Genomic DNA, 22,962 nt, shown 5'->3' on the forward strand with positions numbered 1-22,962 from the left:
GGGGGAGCTCCGGGGACGGACTGGGGGGAGACGGGGGGAGACGTGGGGAGCTCCGGGGATGGACTGGTGGAGCTCTGGGGACTGGGGGGAGATGGGGGGAGCTCCGGGGACAGACTGCGGGAGACGTGGGGAGCTCCGGGGATGGACTGGGGGAGCTCTGGGGACGGACTGGGGGGAGACAGGGGGAGCTCTGGAGATGGACTTGGGGGAGCTCTGGGGACGGACTGGGGGGAGACTGGAGGAGCTCCAGGGACGGACTGGGGGAGACGGGCGGAGCTCCGGGGATGGACTGGGGGAGCTCCGGGGACGGACTGGGGGGAGACAGGGGGAGCTCCGGGGACGGACTGAGGGAGACGGGCGGACCTCCGGGGACGGACTGGGGGGAGACTGGCGGAGCTCTGGAGATGGACTGGGGGGAGACTGGGGGAGCTCCGGGGATGGACTGGGGGGAGCTCCGGGGACGGACTGGGGGAGACGGGGGGAGACGTGGGGAGCTCCGGGGATGGACTGGTGGAGCTCTGGGGACTGGGGGGAGATGGGGGGAGCTCCGGGGACAGACTGGGGGAGACGTGGGGAGCTCCGGGGATGGACTGGGGGAGCTCCGGGGACGGACTGAGGGAGACGGGCGGAGCTCTGGAGATGGACTTGGGGGAGCTCTGGGGACGGACTGGGGGGAGACTGGAGGAGCTCCAGGGACGGACTGGGGGAGACGGGCGGAGCTCCGGGGATGGACTGGGGGGAGACGGGCGGAGCTCCGGGGATGGACTGGGGGAGACTGGGAGAGCTTCGGGGATGGACTGGGGAAGACGGGCGGAGCTCCGGGGACGGACTGGGGGGAAGACGGACGGAGCTCCGGGGACAGACTGTGGGGAGACGGGGTGAGCTCCGGGGACGGACTGGGGGAGACTGGGAGAGCTTCGGGGATGGACTGGGGGAGACTGGGAGAGCTTCGAGGATGGACTGGGGAAGACGGACGGAGCTCCGGGGACGGACTCGGGGGAAGACGGGCGGAGCTCCGGGGACGGACTGGGGGAAGAGTGGGTGAGCTCCGGGGACGGACTGGGGGAAGAGTGGGGGAGCTCCGGGGACGGACTGGGGGGAGACGGGGTGAGCTCCGGGGACGGACTGGGGGGAAGACGGACGGAGCTCCGGGGACAGACTGTGGGGAGACGGGGTGAGCTCCGGGGACGGACTGGGGGAGACGTGGGGAGCTCCGGGGACGGACTGGGGGAGATCCAGGGACGGACTGGGGGGAGAGTGGGGGAGCTCTGGGGACGGACTGGGGGAGCTCCGGGGACGGACTGGGGGGAGACGGGCGGAGCTCCGGGGATGGACTGGGGGAGACTGGGGGAGCTCCGGGGACGGACTGGGGGGAGATCCAGGGACAGACTGGGGGAGACGTGGGGAGCTCCGGGGATGGACTGGGGGAGACTGGGGAGCTCCGGGGACGGACTGGAGGGAGACGGGGGGGAGCTCCAGGGACGGACTGAGGGAGCTCCAGGGTCGGACTGGGGGAGACGGCGGGGGGGGGGGGAGCTCCAGGGACGGACTGGGAGAGCTCCGGAGACGGACAGGGGGGAGACTGGGTGAGCTCCGGGGACGGACTGGGGGGAGACGGGGTGAGCTCCGGGGACGGACTGGGGGAGACGTGGGGAGCTCTGGGGACGGACTGGGGGGAGACTGGGGGAGATCCAGGGACGGACTGGGGGGAGACTGGGGGAGCTCTGGGGACGGACTGGGGGAGAGTGGGGGAGCTCTGGGGACGGACTGGGGGAGACTGGGGGAGCTCCGGGGACGGACTGGGGGGAGATCCAGGGACGGATTGGGGCAGAGTGGGGCAGCTCTGGGGACGGACTGGGGGGAGACGGGCGGAGCTCCGGGGATGGACTGGGGGAGACTGGGGGAGCTCCGGGGACGGACTGGGGGGAGATCCAGGGACAGACTGGGGGAGACGTGGGGAGCTCCGGGGATGGACTGGGGGAGACTGGGGAGCTCCGGGGACGGACTGGGGGGAAGACGGACGGAGCTCCGGGGACAGACTGTGGGGAGACGGGGTGAGCTCCGGGGACGGACTGGGGGAGACGTGGGGAGCTCCGGGGACGGACTGGGGGAGATCCAGGGACGGACTGGGGGGAGAGTGGGGGAGCTCCGGGGACAGACTGGGGGGAGACGGGCGGAGCTCCGGGGATGGACTGGGGGGAGACTGGGGGAGCTCCGGGGACGGACTGGAGGGAGACGGGGGGGAGCTCCAGGGACGGACTGAGGGAGCTGCAGGGTCGGACTGGGGGAGACGGCGGGGGGGGGGGGGGGGAGCTCCAGGGACGGACTGGGAGAGCTCCGGAGACGGACAGGGGGGAGACTGGGTGAGCTCCGGGGACGGACTGGGGGGAGACGGGGTGAGCTCCGGGGACGGACTGGGGGAGACGTGGGGAGCTCTGGGGACGGACTGGGGGGAGACTGGGGGAGATCCAGGGACGGACTGGGGGGAGACTGGGGGAGCTCCGGGGACGGACTGGGGGGAGACGGGCGGAGCTCTGGGGACGGACTGGGGGAGAGTGGGGGAGCTCTGGGGACGGACTGGGGGGAGATCCAGGGACGGACTGGGGCAGAGTGGGGCAGCTCTGGGGACGGACTGGGGGGAGACGGGCGGAGCTCCGGGGATGGACTGGGGGAGACTGGGGGAGCTCCGGGGACGGACTGGGGGGAGATCCAGGGACAGACTGGGGGAGACGTGGGGAGCTCCGGGGATGGACTGGGGGAGACTGGGGAGCTCCGGGGACGGACTGGGGGGAAGACGGACGGAGCTCCGGGGACAGACTGTGGGGAGACGGGGTGAGCTCCGGGGACGGACTGGGGGAGACGTGGGGAGCTCCGGGGACGGACTGGGGGAGATCCAGGGACGGACTGGGGGGAGAGTGGGGGAGCTCCAGGGACGGACTGGGGGGAGACGGGCGGAGCTCCGGGGATGGACTGGGGGGAGACTGGGGGAGCTCCGGGGACGGACTGGAGGGAGACGGGGGGGAGCTCCAGGGACGGACTGAGGGAGCTGCAGGGTCGGACTGGGGGAGACGGCGGGGGGGGGGGGGGGAGCTCCAGGGACGGACTGGGAGAGCTCCGGAGACGGACAGGGGGGAGACTGGGTGAGCTCCGGGGACGGACTGGGGGGAGACGGGGTGAGCTCCGGGGACGGACTGGGGGAGACGTGGGGAGCTCTGGGGACGGACTGGGGGGAGACTGGGGGAGATCCAGGGACGGACTGGGGGGAGACTGGGGGAGCTCCGGGGACGGACTGGGGGGAGACGGGCGGAGCTCTGGGGACGGACTGGGGGAGAGTGGGGGAGCTCTGGGGACGGACTGGGGGAGAGTGGGGGAGCTCTGGGGACGGACTGGGGGAGACTGGGGGAGCTCCGGGGACGGACTGGGGGGAGATCCAGGGACGGACTGGGGCAGAGTGGGGGAGCTCTGGGGACGGACTGGGGGAGAGTGGGGCAGCTCTGGGGACGGACTGGGGGGAGACGGGCGGAGCTCCGGGGATGGACTGGGGGAGACTGGGGGAGCTCCGGGGACGGACTGGGGGGAGATCCAGGGACAGACTGGGGGAGACGTGGGGAGCTCCGGGGATGGACTGGGGGAGACTGGGGAGCTCCGGGGACGGACTGGAGGGAGACGGGGGGGAGCTCCAGGGACGGACTGAGGGAGCTCCAGGGTCGGACTGGGGGGAGACGGCGGGGGGGGGGGGGGGGGCGGGAGCTCCAGGGACGGACTGGGAGAGCTCCGGAGACGGACAGGGGGGAGACTGGCGGAGCTCTGGAGATGGACTGGGGGGAGATGGGGGGAGCTCTGGGGACGGACTGGGGGGAGACTGGAGGAGCTCTGGAGATGGACTGGGGGGAGACTGGGGGAGCTCCGGGGACGGACTGGGGGAGACGTGGGGAGCTCCGGGGACGGACTGGGGGGAGACTGGGGGAGCTCCGGGGACGGACTGGGGGGAGACTGGGGGAGACGGGCGGAGATCTGGGGACGGACTGGGGGAGACGGGTGGAGCTCCGGGGACGGACTGGGGGGAGACTGGCGGAGATCTGGGGACGGACTGGGGGGAGACTGGGGGAGCTCTGGGGACGGACTGGGGGGAGACTGGGGGAGCTCTGGGGACGGACTGGGGGAGACGGGTGGAGCTCCGGGGACGGACTGGGGGGAGACTGGGGGAGCTCTGGAGATGGACTGGGGGGAGACTGGGGGAGCTCTGGGGACGGACTGGGGGGAGACTGGGGGAGCTCTGGGGACGGACTGGGGGGAGACTGGGGGAGCTCTGGGGACGGACTGGGGGGAGACGGGCGGAGCTCCGGGGATGGACTGGGGGAGACGGGCGGAGATCCGGGGATGGACTGGGGGAGACGGGCGGAGATCCGGGGATGGACTGGGGGAGACTGGGAGAGCTTCGGGGATGGACTGGGGAAGACGGACGGAGCTCCGGGGACGGACTGGGGGAGACGTGGGGAGCTCCGGGGATGGACTGGGGAAGACGGACGGAGCTCCGGGGACGGACTGGGGGAGACGTGGGGAGCTCCGGGGACGGACTGGGGGAGACGGGCGGAGCTCCGGGGATGGACTGGGGGAGCTCCGGGGACGGACTGGGGGGAGACGGGGGGAGACGTGGGGAGCTCCGGGGACTGGAGGAGACGGGGGGAGCTCCGGGGACAGACTGGGGGAGACGTGGGGAGCTCCGGGGATGGACTGGGGGAGCTCCGGGGACGGACTGGGGGGAGACTGGCGGAGCTCTGGAGATGGACTGGGGGAGCTCCGGGGACGGACTGGGGGGAGACTGGGGGAGACGGGTGGAGCGCCGGGGATGGACTGGGGGGAGACTGGGGGAGACGGGCGGAGATCTGGGGACGGACTGGGGGAGACGGGTGGAGCGCCGGGGATGGACTGGGGGGAGACTGGGGGAGCTCTGGGGACGGACTGGGGGGAGACTGGGGGAGCTCTGGGGACGGACTGGGGGGAAACTGGGGGAGCTCTGGGGACGGACTGGGGGAGACGGGCGGAGCTCCGGGGATGGACTGGGGGGAGACGGGCGGAGCTCCGGGGACGGACTGGGGGAGACGGGTGGAGCTCTGGAGATGGACTGGGGGGAGACTGGGGGAGCTCTGGGGATGGACTGGGGGGAGACTGGGGGAGCTCTGGGGACGGACTGGGGGGAGACTGGCGGAGCTCTGGAGATGGACTGGGGGGAGACTGGGGGAGCTCTGGGGACGGACTGGGGGGAGACGGGCGGAGCTCTGGGGACGGACTGGGGGGAGACGGGCGGAGCTTCGGGGATGGACTGGGGGGAGACTGGCGGAGCTCTGGAGATGGACTGGGGGGAGACTGGGGGAGCTCTGGGGATGGACTGGGGGGAGAGTGGGGGAGCTCTGGGGACGGACTGGGGGGAGACGGGCGGAGCTCCGGGGATGGACTGGGGGGAGACGGGCGGAGATCCGGGGATGGACTGGGGGAGACGGGCGGAGATCCGGGGATGGACTGGGGGAGACTGGGAGAGCTTCGGGGATGGACTGGGGAAGACGGGCGGAGCTCCGGGGACGGACTGGGGGGAGACGGGGTGAGCTCCGGGGACGGACTGGGGGAGACGTGGGGAGCTCCGGGGACGGACTGGGGGGAGACTGGGGGAGATCCAGGGACGGACTGGGGGAAGAGTGGGGGAGCTCCGGGGACGGACTGGAGGAGACGTGGGGAGCTCCGGGGACGGACTGGGAGGAGACTGGGGGAGATCCGGGGACGGACTGGGGGGAGACGGGCGGAGCTCCGGGGATGGACTGGGGGAGACAGGGGGAGCTCCGGAGACGGACAGGGGGGAGACTGGGTGAGCTCCGGGGACGGACTGGGGGGAGACGGGGTGAGCTCCGGGGACGGACTGGGGGAGACGTGGGGAGCTCTGGGGACGGACTGGGGGGAGACTGGGGGAGATCCAGGGACGGACTGGGGGGAGACTGGGGGAGCTCCGGGGACGGACTGGGGGGAGACGGGCGGAGCTCTGGGGACGGACTGGGGGAGAGTGGGGGAGCTCTGGGGACGGACTGGGGGAGACTGGGGGAGCTCCGGGGACAGACTGGGGGGAGATCCAGGGACAGACTGGGGGAGACGTGGGGAGCTCCGGGGATGGACTGGGGGAGACTGGGGAGCTCCGGGGACGGACTGGAGGGAGACGGGGGGGAGCTCCAGGGACGGACTGAGGGAGCTCCAGGGTCGGACTGGGGGAGACGGCGGGGGGGAGCTCCAGGGACGGACTGGGAGAGCTCCGGAGACGGACAGGGGGGAGACTGGCGGAGCTCTGGAGATGGACTGGGGGGAGATGTGAGGAGCTCTGGGGACGGACTGGGGGAGACGGGCGGAGCTCCGGGGATGGACTAGGGGAGACTGGGGGAGCTCCGGGGATGGACTGGGGGAGACTGGGGGAGCTCTGGAGATGGACTGGGGGGAGACTGGGGGAGCTCCGGGGACGGACTGGGGGAGACGTGGGGAGCTCCGGGGACGGACTGGGGGAGACGGGCGGAGCTCCGGGGATGGACTAGGGGAGACTGGGGGAGCTCCGGGGATGGACTGGGGGAGACTGGGGGAGCTCCGGGGACGGACTGGGGGGAGATCCAGGGACAGACTGGGGGAGACGTGGGGAGCTCTGGGGATGGACTGGGGGAGACTGGGGAGATCCGGGGACGGACTGGGGGGAGCTCCGGGGACGGACTGGGGGAGACGGGCGGAGCTCCGGGGATGGACTGGGGGGAGACGGGGGGAGACGTGGGGAGCTCCGGGGATGGACTGGTGGAGCTCTGGGGACTGGGGGGAGATGGGGGGAGCTCCGGGGACAGACTGGGGGAGACGTGGGGAGCTCCGGGGATGGACTGGGGGAGCTCTGGGGACGGACTGGGGGGAGACAGGGGGAGCTCTGGAGATGGACTTGGGGGAGCTCCAGGGACGGACTGGGGGGAGACGGGCAGAGCTCCGGGGATGGACTGGGGGAGACGGGCGGAGATCCGGGGATGGACTGGGGGAGACTGGGAGAGCTTCGGGGATGGACTGGGGAAGACGGGCGGAGCTCCGGGGACGGACTGGGGGAGACTGGGAGAGCTTCGGGGATGGACTGGGGGAGACTGGGAGAGCTTCGGGGATGGACTGGGGAAGACGGACGGAGCTCCGGGGATGGACTGGGGGGAGACGGGCGGAGATCCGGGGATGGACTGGGGGAGACGGGCAGAGATCCGGGGACGGACTGGGGGAGACTGGGAGAGCTTCGGGGATGGACTGGGGAAGACGGACGGAGCTCCGGGGACGGACTGGGGGGAGACGGGGTGAGCTCCGGGGACGGACTGGGGGAGATGTGGGGAGCTCCGGGGACGGACTGGGGGAGATCCAGGGACGGACTGCGGGGAGAGTGGGGGAGCTCCGGGGACGGACTGGGGGGAGACGGGGTGAGCTCCGGGGACGGACTGGGGGGAGACATGGGGAGCTCCGGGGACGGACTGGGGTGCGACTGGGGGAGATCCGGGGACGGACTGGGGGGAGAGTGGGGGAGCTCTGGGGACGGACTGGGGGGAGACTGGGGGAGCTCCGGGGACGGACTGGGGGAGACGGGCAGAGCTCCGGGGATGGACTGGGGGAGCTCCGGGGACGGACTGGGGGGAGATCCAGGGACAGACTGGGGGAGACGTGGGGAGCTCCGGGGATGGACTGGGGGAGACTGGGGAGCTCCGGGGACGGACTGGGGGAGACTGGGGAGCTCCGGGGACGGACTGGAGGGAGACGGGGGGGGAGCTCCAGGGTCGGACTGGGGGGAGACGGCGGGGGGGGGGGGGGCGGGAGCTCCAGGGACGGACTGGGAGAGCTCCGGAGACGGACAGGGGGGAGACTGGCGGAGCTCTGGAGATGGACTGGGGGGAGATGGGGGGAGCTCTGGGGACGGACTGGGGGGAGACTGGAGGAGCTCTGGAGATGGACTGGGGGGAGACTGGGGGAGCTCCGGGGACGGACTGGGGGGAGACGGGGGGAGACGTGGGGAGCTCCGGGGATGGACTGGGGGAGCTCCGGGGACTGGGGGGAGCTCCGGGGACAGACTGGGGGGAGACGGGGGGAGACGTGGGGAGCTCCGGGGATGGACTGGGGGAGCTCCGGAGACGGACTGGGGGGAGACAGGGGGAGCTCCGGGGATGGACTGGGGGAGACTGGGGGAGCTCCGGGGACGGACTTGGGGGAGATGGGGGGAGCTCCAGGGACGGACTGGGGGGAGACGGGGGGAGGTCTGGGGACGGACTGGGGGAGCTCCGGGGACGGACTGGGGGAGCTCCGGGGACAGACTGGGGGAGACGTGGGGATCTCCGGGGATGGACTGGGGGAGCTCCGGAGACGGACTGGGGGGAGACAGGGGGAGCTCCGGGGACGGACTGGGGGAGACGTGGGGAGCTCCGGGGATGGACTGGGGGAGACTGGGGGAGCTCCGGGGACGGACTGGGGGGAGATGGGGGGAGCTCTGGGGACGGACTGGGGGGAGACGGGGGGAGCTCCAGGGACGGACTGGGGGGAGACGGGGGGAGGTCTGGGGACGGACTGGGGGAGCTTCGGGGACGGACTGGGGGGAGACGTGGGGAGCTCCGGGGACTGGGGGGAGACGGGGGGAGCTCCGGGGACGGACTGGGGGAGACGTGGGGAGCTCCAGGGACGGACTGGGGGGAGACAGGGGGAGCTCCGGGGACAGACTGGGGGAGATGTGGGGAGCTCCGGGGATGGACTGGGGGAGACTGGGGGAGCTCCGGGGACGGACTGGGGGGAGACGGGGGGAGCTCTGGGGACGGACTGGGGGGAGACAGGGGGAGCTCCGGGGATGGACTGGGGGAGCTTCGGGGACGGACTGGGGGGAGATGGGGGGAGCTCCGGGGATGGACTGGGGGAGCTTCGGGGACGGACTGGGGGGAGATGGGGGGAGCTCCGGGGATGGACTGGGGGGAGACGGGGGGAGGTCTGGGGACGGACTGGGGTTGAGGGAGAAAGCTGTGGAGAAGATTGTGGAGACAGGATGATGAAAGGTCTGTGTGAGGGAATTGGGTATAATTTAACTAACAGCCACTGGGATAAAAGAGGAATGGAATGTTAGGTTGGTTAGGACAGACAGCAGAGCTGTGGATGACTTCAGTTCAATGGCAAGTGGATGGAAGGCTGGTGGAAAAGGTTAATCATGTCATCGAGTCCACAGGCCATTCGCACGAGTAGTGAGTATCCAGCTATGTTAACCCTGTCTTCCAGCATTTGTCCCGCAGCCTGCTGTGACTGGGTGATTCAAGTGCCCATTACAAGGGTGGCTAGTGTATCGCTTTACAGTGCCAGCCACTGGGGTTCAGTTCCTGCCGCAATTTGTAAGGAGTTTGGGGTGCTGTGCTAGGGTAGCGTTCTCACAATGCTGTTACAGCTCAGAGTGTCAGAACTAGGAGCTCAATTCCAACACCATCTGTAAGGAATTTTTCTGAACTCCCCATAGCTGTGTGGCTTTCCCCCAGGTGATACAGTTTCCTCCCAAATCCCAAAGGCTTACCGGTTAATTAGTCACTGTCAATTGCCTTGTGATTAGGCTAGGGTTAAATTGGTGGGTTGCTGGTAAACTGGAGGGGCCTGTTTCAAGGGAGAGAGGAAAGACAGCTGCCTCAGGTGGTGTGTTCACTACTCTCTGGGTGAAGAACATTGTCTCTCTTTCTCTTTCCCCTCAGCCTGAAGCACTCTCCTCTGGGTCCACCTCCCTCTGATAAAGTGTCCTGTCTCTTCATCCCTCATGGGCACTACGCAGGTCAATCTTAGTAACTGAACAGTGTGAGGGTCTGTCACTCACCTCGGAGAGGAGGGGCATATATGGAACAAAAGTTATGAGCAACGTGATTCAGGGTCGGGGGGAGTTGTCAGGGAGGTGGCTGGAGTCAGTGGCTTAGAAAAAGAGCTGGTGTGCTACTTGATATTCTCTGTGAGGTAATTACTTAGGCTACTGTAGTTACTTAGGCTGCTTAGGTTACTTAGTTTTACTGCAATAGTGTGGTTTACTAAAGCCGCTATGAAAGAACTGTCACCAGGTTAAGAAATAAGAGAAAAGAAGAACACAGAGCAGTGCAGCACAGGAACAGGCCCTTCGGCCCACAATGTTGTGCTGAACCAGTTAAATTAGCAATCCAATGGCCAATTGAACTAATCCCTTTGCCTACACAACATCCATATCCTTCCATTTTTTTCTCACATTCATGTGCCTATCTCTCTTAAACGTCCCCAATATATCTGCCTCTACCACCAGCCCAGGCAGCGCATTCCAGTCACCCACCACCCTCTATGCAAGAAACTTGCCCCTCTCATCTCCTTTGAAATTACCCCCTCTCATTTTCAATGCATGTCCTCTGGTATTAGACATCTCAACCATGGGAGAAAGTTACAGTGTGTCTACTCATAATCTTATAAACCTCTATCAGATCACCCCTCCACCTCCAGCACTCCAGAGAAAACAACCCAAGTTCATCCAACCTTGAGTTATAGTTATAGTTTTTAAGTTGAGTTGTCTATGAATACAGCCAAATGAAACAATGTTATTCTGGGGCCAAGGTACAAAACACAATACCAACAGACATACACAGCACAAGGCACATAAACAAGGTAGCAATGAAATACCGTAAAACAAATCAATACAGTCCAAGACCCTGGGTCCACGAATGTTGCAGAAAACTGCAATCGAACACAATACAGCTTGTCTTCTGCCAAGCAAACACTTGGGTCAGCAACGACTCCAGCTTGGACACTGCACCACAGCGCCTCTCTCCTGAGGAGCTGTAAACAAGTGACACCACAGACTTGAGGCCTGGTCCTCGCTATGACTGAGGAAACGCAGTCCCCCCCCCCATCCGCCAATGAATTAGTGAATCAGACCTGTAGCATTCCACATTAACGATGTCCAGCAGGGTCTTACAATCAAAAGAAAAGCAACTAATATGATCACTCGCTGCTAGACTGCACATCACCTTCGCTAACACCTCTCTGACACAGGTGGCAGCACCATTCGCACTGCCCAGCTCCTTCAGTTTCTCTGGCAGTGAGCAAATCACTGATGGGGTAGATCTGCAGTACTTCAACTTCTTAATGTCCAGCAGGGTCTCGTGATCGTAAAAAAAATACATTTAAAAAATACAGTAACACCTTTGGTAGAAGCCGCTGTGATTGAACACACCGCCATCTTACCTGAAGCATCCATTATATATAGCAACTGTCCTCTAATTCAAGCAGTAACCTGGTATACCTCTTCTTTAGAGAGAAGATAGGTGCGCAGAGGAAACCCGTGTGGACACGTTAAGGCAATTGTAATTCTAAGGGGCAGCATGGTAGAGTAGTGGTTGGCACAACGCTCTACACAATGCCTGACATCACCGACTGGCGTCGCTGTCTGCAAGGAATTTGGACATGCTCGCCGTGACTGCATGGGTTTCCTCCCACATTCCAAAGTCGTACATGGTAGGGATAGTAAGTTGTGGGTTTGCCATGTTATCACCAGAAGTGAGGCAACGCTTGCGGGCTGCCCCCAGCACAGTCCTCGGACTGTGTTGGTCATTGGTGCAAACAGCATCACTGTACGTGTGACAAATAAAACTAATCTTTATGGTCATCTGCTCTCTGTCTGCACCTGCAAAGATGGGAACAAGCTTTCTTGAAGCCAAGGAGTAGAAATAGAGAAAACACCCGCTATAAGCGATTAGCTCAACTCAACCTTTGCAAAAATGGAATAATTTAGGGGAACGGCGTTCATTCTCTGAGGCAAGCCAAAGTGGTCACTGTGGCCAGTCAAAACAAAAGTAAACAAAACTCCTCTTATCTCCTACACCTGCGATTCTGCAGATGCTGGAAATATTGAGCAACACACACCAAGTGATGGAGTGTTATTGTACTTGGGGTGAGAAAAAAAAGAGGCTTGAAGCAGTGTAAAGGTGATGGGGTTTAGGGAGAAGGATACTACAGGGTTAAGTTGCAGGAAAACTCTTTGTTCAGATGATTACAATCCTTGTCTTCACGTAAAGCAAAGGAAATGATCTAAAGAAAAGATTTACAAACAGATTCTGCAGATGCTGGAAATCTTAACACCACACAAAATGCCAGAGAGACTCAGCAGGTCAGGCAGCATCTATGGAGAGGAATAATGTCAATGTTTCGGATCAAGGCCCTTCATCAGGACTGGAAAGAAAGGGGGAAGAAGCCAGACTATGAAGGTGGAGGAAAGGGAAGGAGCACAAGCTCGAATGCGATAGGTGTGACCAGGTGAGGGGGAGGAAGCTGGGAGGGGAGAGGTGGAAGAGGTAAAGGGCTGAAAAAGGAATCTGAAAGGAGAGGACAGGGGACCATGAGAGACAGGGAAGGAGCAATGATACCAGAGGAAGGTGATGAGCAGGTGAGAAGGAGTAAAAGGCAAACTGGAATGGGAATTGAAAAAGATGTCAGGAAAATGGACGATTATGCCACCTGGTTGGAGGCTACTAAAAAAAGAATCTGAGGTGTTGCTTCTGCAACCTTGTCGTGGCTATAGAGGAAGCCATGGACCAACATGTCAGAATGGGAATCCCCATCTTCCCCTCACCTATCACCTGCCAGCTTGCACTCCTTCCCCTTCTTAGTCTGGCTCCTACCCCTTAATGTCCAGTCATGATGAAGGATCTCAGCCCAAAACATCAATTGTTTGTTCCCCTTCATAAATGCTGCCTGACTTGCTGAGGTCCTCCAGCATTATGTGTGCAATGCTCCCATCTCCAGTCTAGTTTGAAAGTTACAGCAGTGCCTAGAATTCCAGAATGTCACATGATGCAGTCACCAGCACTAGTCAACGGTAGCAAGCATTCCTAACTGGCCCTGTCCTGGCAGTTTGTCACAGGACATTGTACAAGGGGCTATATTGTCCCAGTACGGGTGAATGGGACTGGATATACAAAATAAACAGTGTGGAGGATCATCACTCTATACCTGACCCCAGGAATGTGTGATGGGACGGTGAGGGAGAAGTTTCACTCTGTGTCTGACCCTGGGAGTGTGTGATAGGACAGTGTAGAGGGAGTTTCACTCTGTATCTGACCCCGGGAGCCTGTGATGGGACAGCGTAGAGGGAGTTTCACTCTGTGTCTGACCCCGGGAGTGTGTGATGGGACAGTGTAGAGGGAGTTCCACTCTGTGTCTGACCCCAGGAGTGTGTGATGGGACAGTGTAGAGGGAGCTTTACTCTGTGTCTGACCCCGGGAGTGTGTGATGGGACAGTGTGGAGGGAGCTTCACTCTGTGTCTGACCCCGGGAGTGTGTGATGGGACAGTATGGAGGGAGTTTCACTCTGTGTCTGACCCCGGGAGTGTGTGATGGGACAGTGTAGAGGGAGCTTCACTGTGTGTCTGACCCTGGGAGTGTGTGATGGGACAGTGTAGAGGGAGTTTCACTCTGTGTCTGACGCCAGGAGTGTGTGATGGGACAGTGTAGAGGGAGCTTTACTCTGTGTCTGACCCTGGGGGTGTGTGATGGGACAGTGTAGAGGGAGCTTCACTCTGTGTCTGACCCCGGGAGTGTGTGATGGGACAGCGTAGAGGGAGTTTCACTCTGTGTCTGACCCCGGGAGTGTGTGATGGGAGCTTCACTCTGTGTCTGACCTAGGGAGTGTGTGATGGGACAGCGTAGAGGGAGCTTCACTCTGTGTCTGACCCCGGGAGTGTGTGATGGGACAGTGTAGAGGGAGCTTCACTCTGTGTCTGACCCCGGGAGTGTGTGATGGGACAGTGTAGAGGGAATTTCACTCTGTGTCTGACCCCGGGAGTGTGTGATGGGAGCTTCACTCTGTGTCTGACCTCGGGAGTGTGTGATGGGACAGTGTAGTGAGAGTTTCACTCTGTATCTGACCCCGGGAGTGTGATGGGACAGGGTAGTGAGAGTTTCACTCTGTATCTGACCCCGGGAGCCTGTGATGGGACAGTGTAGAGGGAATTTCACTCTGTGTCTGACCCCGGGAGTGTGTGATGGGACAGTGTGGAGGGAGCTTCACTCTGTGTCTGACGCCAGGAGTGTGTGATGGGACGGTGTGGAGGGAGCTTCACTCTGTGTCTGACCCTGGGAGTGTGTGATGGGACAGTGTAGTGAGAGTTTCACTCTGTATCTGACCCCGGGAGTGTGTGATGGGACAGTGTAGTGAGAGTTTCACTCTGTATCTGACTCCGGGAGTGTGTGATGGGACAGTGTAGTGAGAGTTTCACTCTGTATCTGACCCCGGGAGTGTGTGATGGGACAGTGTAGTGAGAGTTTCACTCTGTATCTGACCCCGGGAGTGTGTGATGGGACAGTGTAGTGAGAGTTTCACTCTGTATCTGACCCCGGGAGTGTGTGATGGGACAGTGTAGTGAGAGTTTCACTCTGTATCTGACCACGGGAGTGTGTGATGGGACAGTGTAGTGAGAGTTTCACTCTGTATCTGACCCTGGGAGTGTGTGATGGGACAGTGTAGAGGGAGTTTCACTCTGTATCTGACCCCGGGAGTGTGTGATGGGACAGTGTAGAGGGAGTTTCACTCTGTATCTGACCCCGGGAGTGTGTGATGGGACAGGGTAGACAGAGCTTCATTCAGAATCTAATCTGCACTGTCCCTAGCCTTGAAATGTTTAATGGAATAGTACTGAGAAATCTTAATTCTGAACCTAACTTGTTTTGCCCTGCACCTGGGAGTGTGTGACAGGACAGTGTACAGGGAGCCTTACTCTGAACCTAACCTGTACCTTCCCCATACTGGGAGTGTTTAATGGGACAGTGTAGCAGGTTCTTTACATCTAACCAGTTGTTGATCTTAGATGGTGTGTTCTTCTGTCTCTGGCTGGAGGTGTGGGGAGTGGAACTGGGGAACAGGTCGCGTGAAAACACTTCAGTGGAGAACGGCCTCACTCCACCTCAATGAACATAAATTTACTAAGAATTTGCCTCACAACGAAAGCAGAGGGTAGGATTAACATTTCATAAACAGAGTGATTCTGCAGATGCTGGAAATCTAGGGAAACACACACAGAATACTGCAGGAACTCAGCAGGTCTGTGGGGATGAATAAACAGTCAACGTTTCAGGCCGAGACCCTTCACCCAGACTGGCAAGGATGGGGCAAGAGGTCTGAATAAACAGGTGGGGAGCGGAAGAAGTACAAGCTATAAGGTGAGGGGTGAAGCCAGGTGGGTGCGGAGGGGGTATGAAGTAAGAATGTGGGAAGGTGAAGAAGGAATCTGACAGGAGAGGAGAGTGGACCATGGGAGAAAGGGAAGGAGAAAGGCCACCAGTAGGAGGTGACAGGGCGGTGAGGAGAGGAGAGGTTAAGAGGAGGTGACAGTGTAGGGATTTCAAGAAGAGGGGAGTGGGGAAGGAGAAATTACCGGAAGCTAGAGAAATCGATGTTCATGCCATCAGGTTGGAAGCTACTCGGGTGGAGTATGACGTGTTGCTCCTCCAACCTGAGAGTTGCCTCATTGTGGCAGTTAATTTTACTATTTTGTGTGTTTAGTGATCAACACGGGCCTCAGCACGTACATTACAGTCACACACATCCAAGGTGGAGTCACCCAGCAGAGATCGGGAGCTACAAATGCGAAATACTCTCATCTCATCCAGCCCTCGTGGAGGCCAGCAGCAGCACTGAGCGTAGCAGCAGCATCGTGGTTAGCCCAGCAATTCACCGCACCAGTGACCCGGGTTCAATTCCCACCACTGTCCGTAAGGAATGGGAACCTTCTCCCCGAGACCGCGTGGGTTTCCTCAGGTGCTCTGGTTTCCTCAGGTGCTCTGGTTTCCTCCCACATTACAAAGACATGTGGGCTAGTAGGTTAATTGGGGGCGTGGGCTCCACGGGCCAGAAGGGCCTGTTACCATGCGGTATCTCTGAATACATTAAAGAAATTCATCAGCACTGGACTCCAACCTTCCCGGCTGCCACGGAGAAGTAAGACCTGGGCAGTGGTGAGTGCAGGGCCAGAGAAGCGATGGGAAACAATGCCAGTTAAAGACAACATGAATGACTGCCTGCAGAATCAGCCAGTTACTTTATTCACGGGCCTGTAAATGGATTCAACAGCTGATTCCTCCATGAACATTTACAGCGGCCAGAAATCTCCAGCAGAAATGCAGTCCTTTCTGCGTTGTGTCCGAGGTACGTCAGTAACAAAGGTCCAAGGGCGAGGTGCGTTGTGGCACGGCACTCCAACCTGACAGTGCAAACTGGACAGAGAACAGGGGCAGATGACACCAGTGGTGATAACAGCCTCGGGAACCGAGTTCTCTTGGACAGTCCCCAGCAGCAGCAACACAGAACAATCGACCAGGTGTTAGTCGCTGCTCCCTCCGGGCGGTTGAAGGGTAAAGAGCCAGGTCTCGCAGTCACCGGCCAGCACTGAGTTTCTGGCCTTTCTATTTCCCGACAGCCTCGGTGGGGCCCAGTTCGTTTGCGGAGCCGGTGACGGGCAGCCACTCGGGACGATGCACTCTCAGCAGCTGCAGAAACTCCTCGTGCACACTGGCAAGGCAGCTTTGACTACACAGTCTTGAACGGTCGTTCCACTTGAGAGGCAGAGTAATCTGACCATTATTTGCTGAAGCTTGAAACCAGAAGTCTGATGGGGGTGGGGGTGGGAGAGCGGCTGACCCTGCCCTCAGCTGGTGTACCGATCACCCTAGTCATTCTCCCACCATCTCTTGACGTTGGGCCGGGCGTGGAAGTGCCCACCCCACCCCCACCCACACCCCTCCCCTCCCCTTTCCCAGTCCCCGATCCTCCTACACGGCCACCTCCTCGATGACTGTCTCGCTCTCCATGGCCTCAGTGTTGATCAGCACCACGATCTCCGCCAGGGCGCCCGTCCCCTGCTCAGTGCCGCCGTGCTTCTCCTTCACGTGCTGCCGCAGCTCACTGGCGCGCATGAACCACATGTCGCAGAGGGTGCAGTGGTTGGGCTTCTCTCCCGTGTGCTCGGCCAGGTGGTGCTTGAACTGGTCCCAGCTGGGGAAGACGCTGGTGCAGACCTGGCGGACGGGACAATGAACGCACATTACACTGACATCCTTCACAGCACGAAGCATTGACACGGGCTCCTCAGCCTATCTGCCTCGTCCCACTGACCCGCACCCGGACCGCGGCCCGCCATACCCCTCATACCCACATTCACAAACACTGAAATCAACCCGCAGCCACCACGCCCACTGGCAGCTCGTCCCACACTCTCACCACCCTCTGAGTGAACAAGTTCTCCATCATGTTCCCCTTTCACCTCTAATCCATGACCTCTAAATTCTAGTCTCACCCAACCTCAGTGGAAAAAGCCTGCTTGCATTTACTCTGTCTGTACCCCTTGTAATTTTGTATACCTCTGTCATATCGCCCCCTTTTTCCAGACAGTCCAGGGAATGAAGTCCGAACGTATTCAACCTGTCTCTATAACTCAGGTCTTCAAGTCCTGGCAACATCCCTGTAAGTTTTCTCTGTACTCTTTCAACCTTATTCATATCTTTCCTGTGGGTAGGTGACTAAAACAGCAGACAATACTCCAAATTAGGCCTCAGCAATGACTTGTACAACTTCAACATGACATCCCATTTCCTGTAGTCAATACATTGATTTATGAGGGCTAATGTGCCAAAAGCTTTCTTTACAACCCTATCTACTTGTGACTCCACTTTTAATGAATTTTAATGCACCTGTACTCCCAGACCCCTCTGTTCTCCCACACTCCTCAGTGCCCTACCGTTCACTGTGCGAAACCTACCCTGGTTGGTCCTCCTGAAGTGTACCACCTCACACTTGCCAGCATTAAATTCTATTGCCACTTTTCAGGTAAGAGCAAGAAATGCGGGAAGAACTCAGCCTGTTGAGTTGCATCTGTGGAACGATTGTGATCAGATTCCGGCACTTCCAGCTGATGCAGATCCCTCTGCAAGCCATGATAGTCTTCCTCACTGTTCATTACACCCCAATGTTGGTGTCATCCGCAAATTGGCTGATCCAGTTAACCACATTATCATCCAGATCGTTGATATATACTCGTTGGAATTTAGAAGATTGAGGGGGGATCTTATTGAAATGTATAAAATCCTAAAAGGATTGGACAGGCTAGATGCAGGAAGATTGTACCCGATGTTGGGGAAGTCCAGAACGAGGGGTCACAGTTTAAGGATAAAGGGGAAGCCTTTTAGGACCGAGATGAGGAAAGACTTCTTCACACAGAGAGTGGTGAATCTGTGGAATTCTCTGCCACAGGAAACAGTTGAGGCCAGTTCATTGGCTATATTTAAGAGGGAGTTAGATACGGCCCTTGTGGCTAAAGGGATCAGGGGGCATGGAGGGAAGGTTGGTACAGGGTTCTGAGTTGGATGATCAGCTGTGATCATACTGAATGGCGGTGCAGGCTCGAAGGGCGGAACGGCCTACTCCTGCACCTATTTTCTATGTTTCTGTATAGATGACAAACAACAAAGGAACCAGCACCGATCCCTGCAGCACTCCACTAGTCACAGGCCTCCAGTCAGAGGCAACTATTTACTACCACTCTCAGGCCTCCTCCACAGGGCCAAAGCAATGTGTAACAGAGACATTGTTCTGGAGTGGACACTGAATTCTCCAGTAGAAACATAGGAAGCCATAGGTGCTGGAATTTGAAGCAACAAACCAGATGCTAAAGGAACTCAGGGGGTCAGGCAGCTTCCGTGGAAAAATCATCGTTTCAAGTCACTGCCTTTCATCAGGACTGAAAGACAGGGGAGCAGCGGCCAGTATACGGAGATGTGAAGCAAGAGCAGGCGGGTGATAGGTGGATCCAGGTGAGGAGAGGTAATAAGCAGATGGTAACAGGCAATAGGATAGGGCTTTACACTGTACTGTTGCTGAAGGACAGGGAGTGGAGATAGTGACAGAGGCTGGGAGGTTGAAGAGGCAGGGGTACAAAGGGCTGGAAATGACGGAAACTGATGGCAATCGTTCCACAGATGCAACTCAGTAGGCTGAGTTCTTCCTGGGTTTCCTGCTGTCATCTCAGAGATCGCTGTTCTCGCCTGGAGGGGCAGAAGTGACCTGCGCAGGTCAGCAGACGGTACCTGGCATTCGTACATCTTCTTTCTTCCTTTCTTGGCACCCATACCTGTACGGCAGGCTACCAGGTGGCATTTCAGGGTGCTGTTTCTGGCAAAGCGCTCGTGGCAGTTTGGGCATTCGAAGGGCTTCTCACCTGCAGGACAAGAACAGCAGGCATTTCCATTACACTCAGTGGCCACTTTATTAGGTACATCTGTACACCTGCTCGTTAATGCAAATATCTAATCAGCCAATCATGTGGCAGCAATTCAATGCATAAAAGCATGCAGACATGGTCAAGAGGTTCAGTTGTTGTTCAGACCAAACATCAGAATGGGGAAGAAATGTGACCTAAGTGAATATGACCGTGGAATCATTATTGCTGCCAGACAGGGTGGTTTGAGTGTCTCAGAAACTGCCGATTTCTGGAGTTTACAGAGAACGATGCGAAAAACAAAAAATATCAAGTGAGTGGTGGGTCTGTGGGCAAAAGCACCTCTGTTAATGAGAGAAGTCAGAGGAGAATGGTTCAAACTGGTTCAAGCTGATAGGAAGGTGACAGTAACTCAAATAACCACACGTTACAACAATGGTGTGCAGAAGAGCATCTCTGAACGAACCTTGAAGCGGATGGGCTACAGCAGCAGAAGACCACGAGCAGGAGGTAGAGGAGCCTGAAGACCCATATTCCGTGTTTCAAGAACAGCTTCCTCCACTCCACCATCAGATTTCGGAATGAACCATAAACCCACGAACACCACCTCATTATTCCATGTTTTGCACCATTTATTTATTTCATGTTATTATAATTTTATGCCTTTAGATTGTCCTGCTGCTGCAAAACAAAAGCATTTTTCACATCATACACGTTAATAAATCTGATTCAGATCTTAGAAGGGACTGGCTGTTGGGGATGGGAGACAAGAAATTACATATCCGAATCAGACTTATTATCACTGACCGACTATATATCACAAAGTTGGTTGTTTTGTGGCAACAGTACAAGACATAAAAATTATTGATTACAGTAAGATTATAGATAGACAGAACAAAAAGGGAGCAGAACAGTGAGGTGGCAATCATGGGCTCACGGGCCGTTCAGAAATCTCAAAGTCCAACATCCAAAGTAAATTTATTATCAAAGTACATATGTGTCACCATATACAATCCTGAGATTTATTTTCTTGCAGGCATATGCAATAAATCCACTACCCATAATAGTATCAATGAAAGACTACACCAGCAGGGCAGATAGTGTGCAAAAGACAACAAACTGTGTAAGTATAAAAAGAAAGAAAAATAAGAAATAATAATAAATAAGAAATAATAATATAAATAAGCAATAAATATCGAAAACATGGGATGAAGAGTCCTTGAAAGTGAGTCCGCAGGTTGTGGGAACAGTTCAGTGATTGGGCGATTGGGTGAGTGAAGTTGAGTGAAGTTATCCCCTTTGGTTCAAGAGCCTGATAGTTGTGGGGTAATAACTATTCCTAAACCTGGTGGTACAAGTCTTGAGGCTCCCGTAACTTCTTCCTGATGGCAACAGTGAGAACAGAGTATGACCTGGGTGCTGGAGGTCCCTGATGATGAATCCTACGACAGCATTCTGTGTAGATGTGCTCTATGGTGGGGAGGGCTTTAGCTGTGATGGACTGGGCCGTACCCATTACTTTTTGTAGCATTTTCTGGTCAAGGGAATTGGTGTTTCTATACAAGGCTGTGGTGCAGCCAGTCAGTATACTATCCATCACACATCTATAGAAGTTTGTCGAAGTTTGAAATATCATGCTGAATCTTCACAAACCTCTAAGGAAGTAAAGGCTTTCTTCGTAATTGCCCTTATGTGCTGGGCTTAGGTCAGGTCCTCTGAAACAATAAGGAATTCAAAATTGCTGACGCTCTCCACCTCTGATTCCCCGATAAGCACTGGTTTGCTCCTCCTGAAGTTGATAATTAGCTCCTTATTCTTGGTGACAATGAGTTAGAGATTGTTGTTGTGGCATCACTCAGCCAGATTTTCAGTCTCCCTCCCACACGCTGATTCATCACCACCTTTGATTCGGCCTACGACAGTGGTGTCGTCAGCAAACTTGAATATGGCTTTGGAGCTGAGCTCAGCCACACAGTCACAAGTGTAGAGCAAGTAGAGCAGGGGGCTGAGCACACAGTGCTGATGAGATGTTGCGGCCAAACCGAACTGACTGGGCTCTGCAAGTGAGGAAACTGAGGATCTATTTGAATAAGGAGGTATTGAGGCCGAGGTCTTGGAGCTTATTGATCAGGTTTGAGGGAATGATAGTACTGAATGCTGAACTGTAGTCGATAAAGAGCATCCTGATGTATGCATCTTTGCTGTTCAGATGTTCCAGGGTTGATTGAAGACCCAATGAGATGGCATCTGTTGATGACCTGTTGTGCCAGTAGGCAAAATGGAGCTTCATTACAGCGGATGTAAGTGCTACTGGCTGATAATCATTGAGGCCGGTTGTCACGTTCTTTTTTTGGCACCGGTATAATGGAAGGCTGCGTGAAGCCGTGAACCGAACTGTGAGGTAAAGAATACTGAAGGGTCCAGCCAGTTGATCAGCACAGGTATTTAGTACTCAGCTAGGTGCCCTATCTGGGCCGGATGCTTTCCTTGGATTCACCCTCCAGAAGGACGCTGTCACATCAACCCCAGAGACTGACATCACAGGATCATCGGGGGCTGTGGAGTTTGTGGTGGCTCCTCCGTTGATGGTGTACCACAGGGGCGTGTGCTTAGCCCACTGCTCTGCTCTCTCTACACCCATGACTGTGTCCCTTTGCACAGCTCAAATGTCATCTACAAATTTGCTGATGAAACAACTATTGTTAGCAGAATTTCAAATAGTGACAAGAAGGTGTACAAGAGTGAGATATAACAGCCTTTTTCAAAGAAAGGGGCCTCCCTTCCTCCACCATCAACCCGCAGCTGCACCTCTTCTGTTTCACACACGTCTACTCTCGTCCCATCCTCCCGCCACCCTACCAGGGATAGGATTCCTCTTGTCCTCACCTACCACTCCGCCAGCTTCCACATCCAAACTTCCGCCTCCTCCAACGGGATCCCACCACCAAACACATCCTTCCCCCCCCCCCCAACTTTCTGCTTTCAGCGGGGATCGCTCCCTGTGCGACTCCCTTGTCCACTCGTCCCTCCCCACTGATCCCACTCCTGGCACTCATCCTTGAGAGTGGTATAAGTACTATACCTGCCCCTACCCCTCCTACCACTACCACTCAGGGCCCCTAACAGTCCTTCCAAGTGAGCTGACACTTCACCTGTGAGTCTGTTGGGGTCATATACTATGTTTGGTGCTCCTGGTGTGGCCTCTTGTATATCAGTACGACCTGACATAGATTGGGAGACTGCTTCGCCGAGCATCTATGCTCCTTCTGCCAGTGGCCACCCATTTTAATTCCACTTCCCATTCCGATAAGTCCGTCCATGGCCTCCTCCACAGTCACGATGAGGCTACACTCAGGTTGGAGGAACAACACCTTATATTTCATCTGGGTAGCCTCCAACCTGATGGCATGAACATCAATTTCTTAAACTTCCAATAACTCTCTCCCCTTCACCATTCCCCGTCCCCTTGTTGCTCTCTCAGCTTATCGCCTTGCCCGCCCATTGCCTTCCTCTGGTGCTCCTCCCACTGTTTCTTTCTTCCATGGCCTTCTGTCCTCTCCTGTCAGACTCTCCCTTCTCAAGCCCGGTATCTCTTTCACCAATCAACCTCCCAGCTCTTTACTTCACTCCTCCCCTCCCCCCACCTTTTAACGCTACTCCCCATCTTTTTTTCTCCAGCCCTGCTGAAGGGTCCTGA

At 58.3% G+C, this 22,962-nt stretch overlaps 1 protein-coding gene across 3 annotated transcripts in view; it reads right to left on the reverse strand.

Annotated features, from left to right (window-relative positions):
* Nucleotides 1-16,808: 16,808 nt before the first annotated feature.
* The window catches only part of znf131 (zinc finger protein 131), a 43,859-nt gene continuing 37,705 nt past the window's right edge, over nt 16,809-22,962 (reverse strand). For all 3 annotated transcript variants that reach the window (XM_072257552.1, XM_072257553.1, XM_072257554.1), the window contains exons 6-7: nt 19,135-19,265; nt 16,809-17,070 (exon numbers count right to left, since the gene is read on the reverse strand). In XM_072257552.1, the coding sequence (XP_072113653.1) occupies nt 16,825-17,070; nt 19,135-19,265 (377 nt within the window). In that variant the 3' untranslated portion in view covers nt 16,809-16,824. The remainder of the gene's footprint in view (nt 17,071-19,134; nt 19,266-22,962) is intronic.

This window comes from Mobula birostris, chromosome 5, assembly GCF_030028105.1.
Source record: "Mobula birostris isolate sMobBir1 chromosome 5, sMobBir1.hap1, whole genome shotgun sequence".
NCBI classification, from domain to species: domain Eukaryota; kingdom Metazoa; phylum Chordata; class Chondrichthyes; order Myliobatiformes; family Myliobatidae; genus Mobula; species Mobula birostris.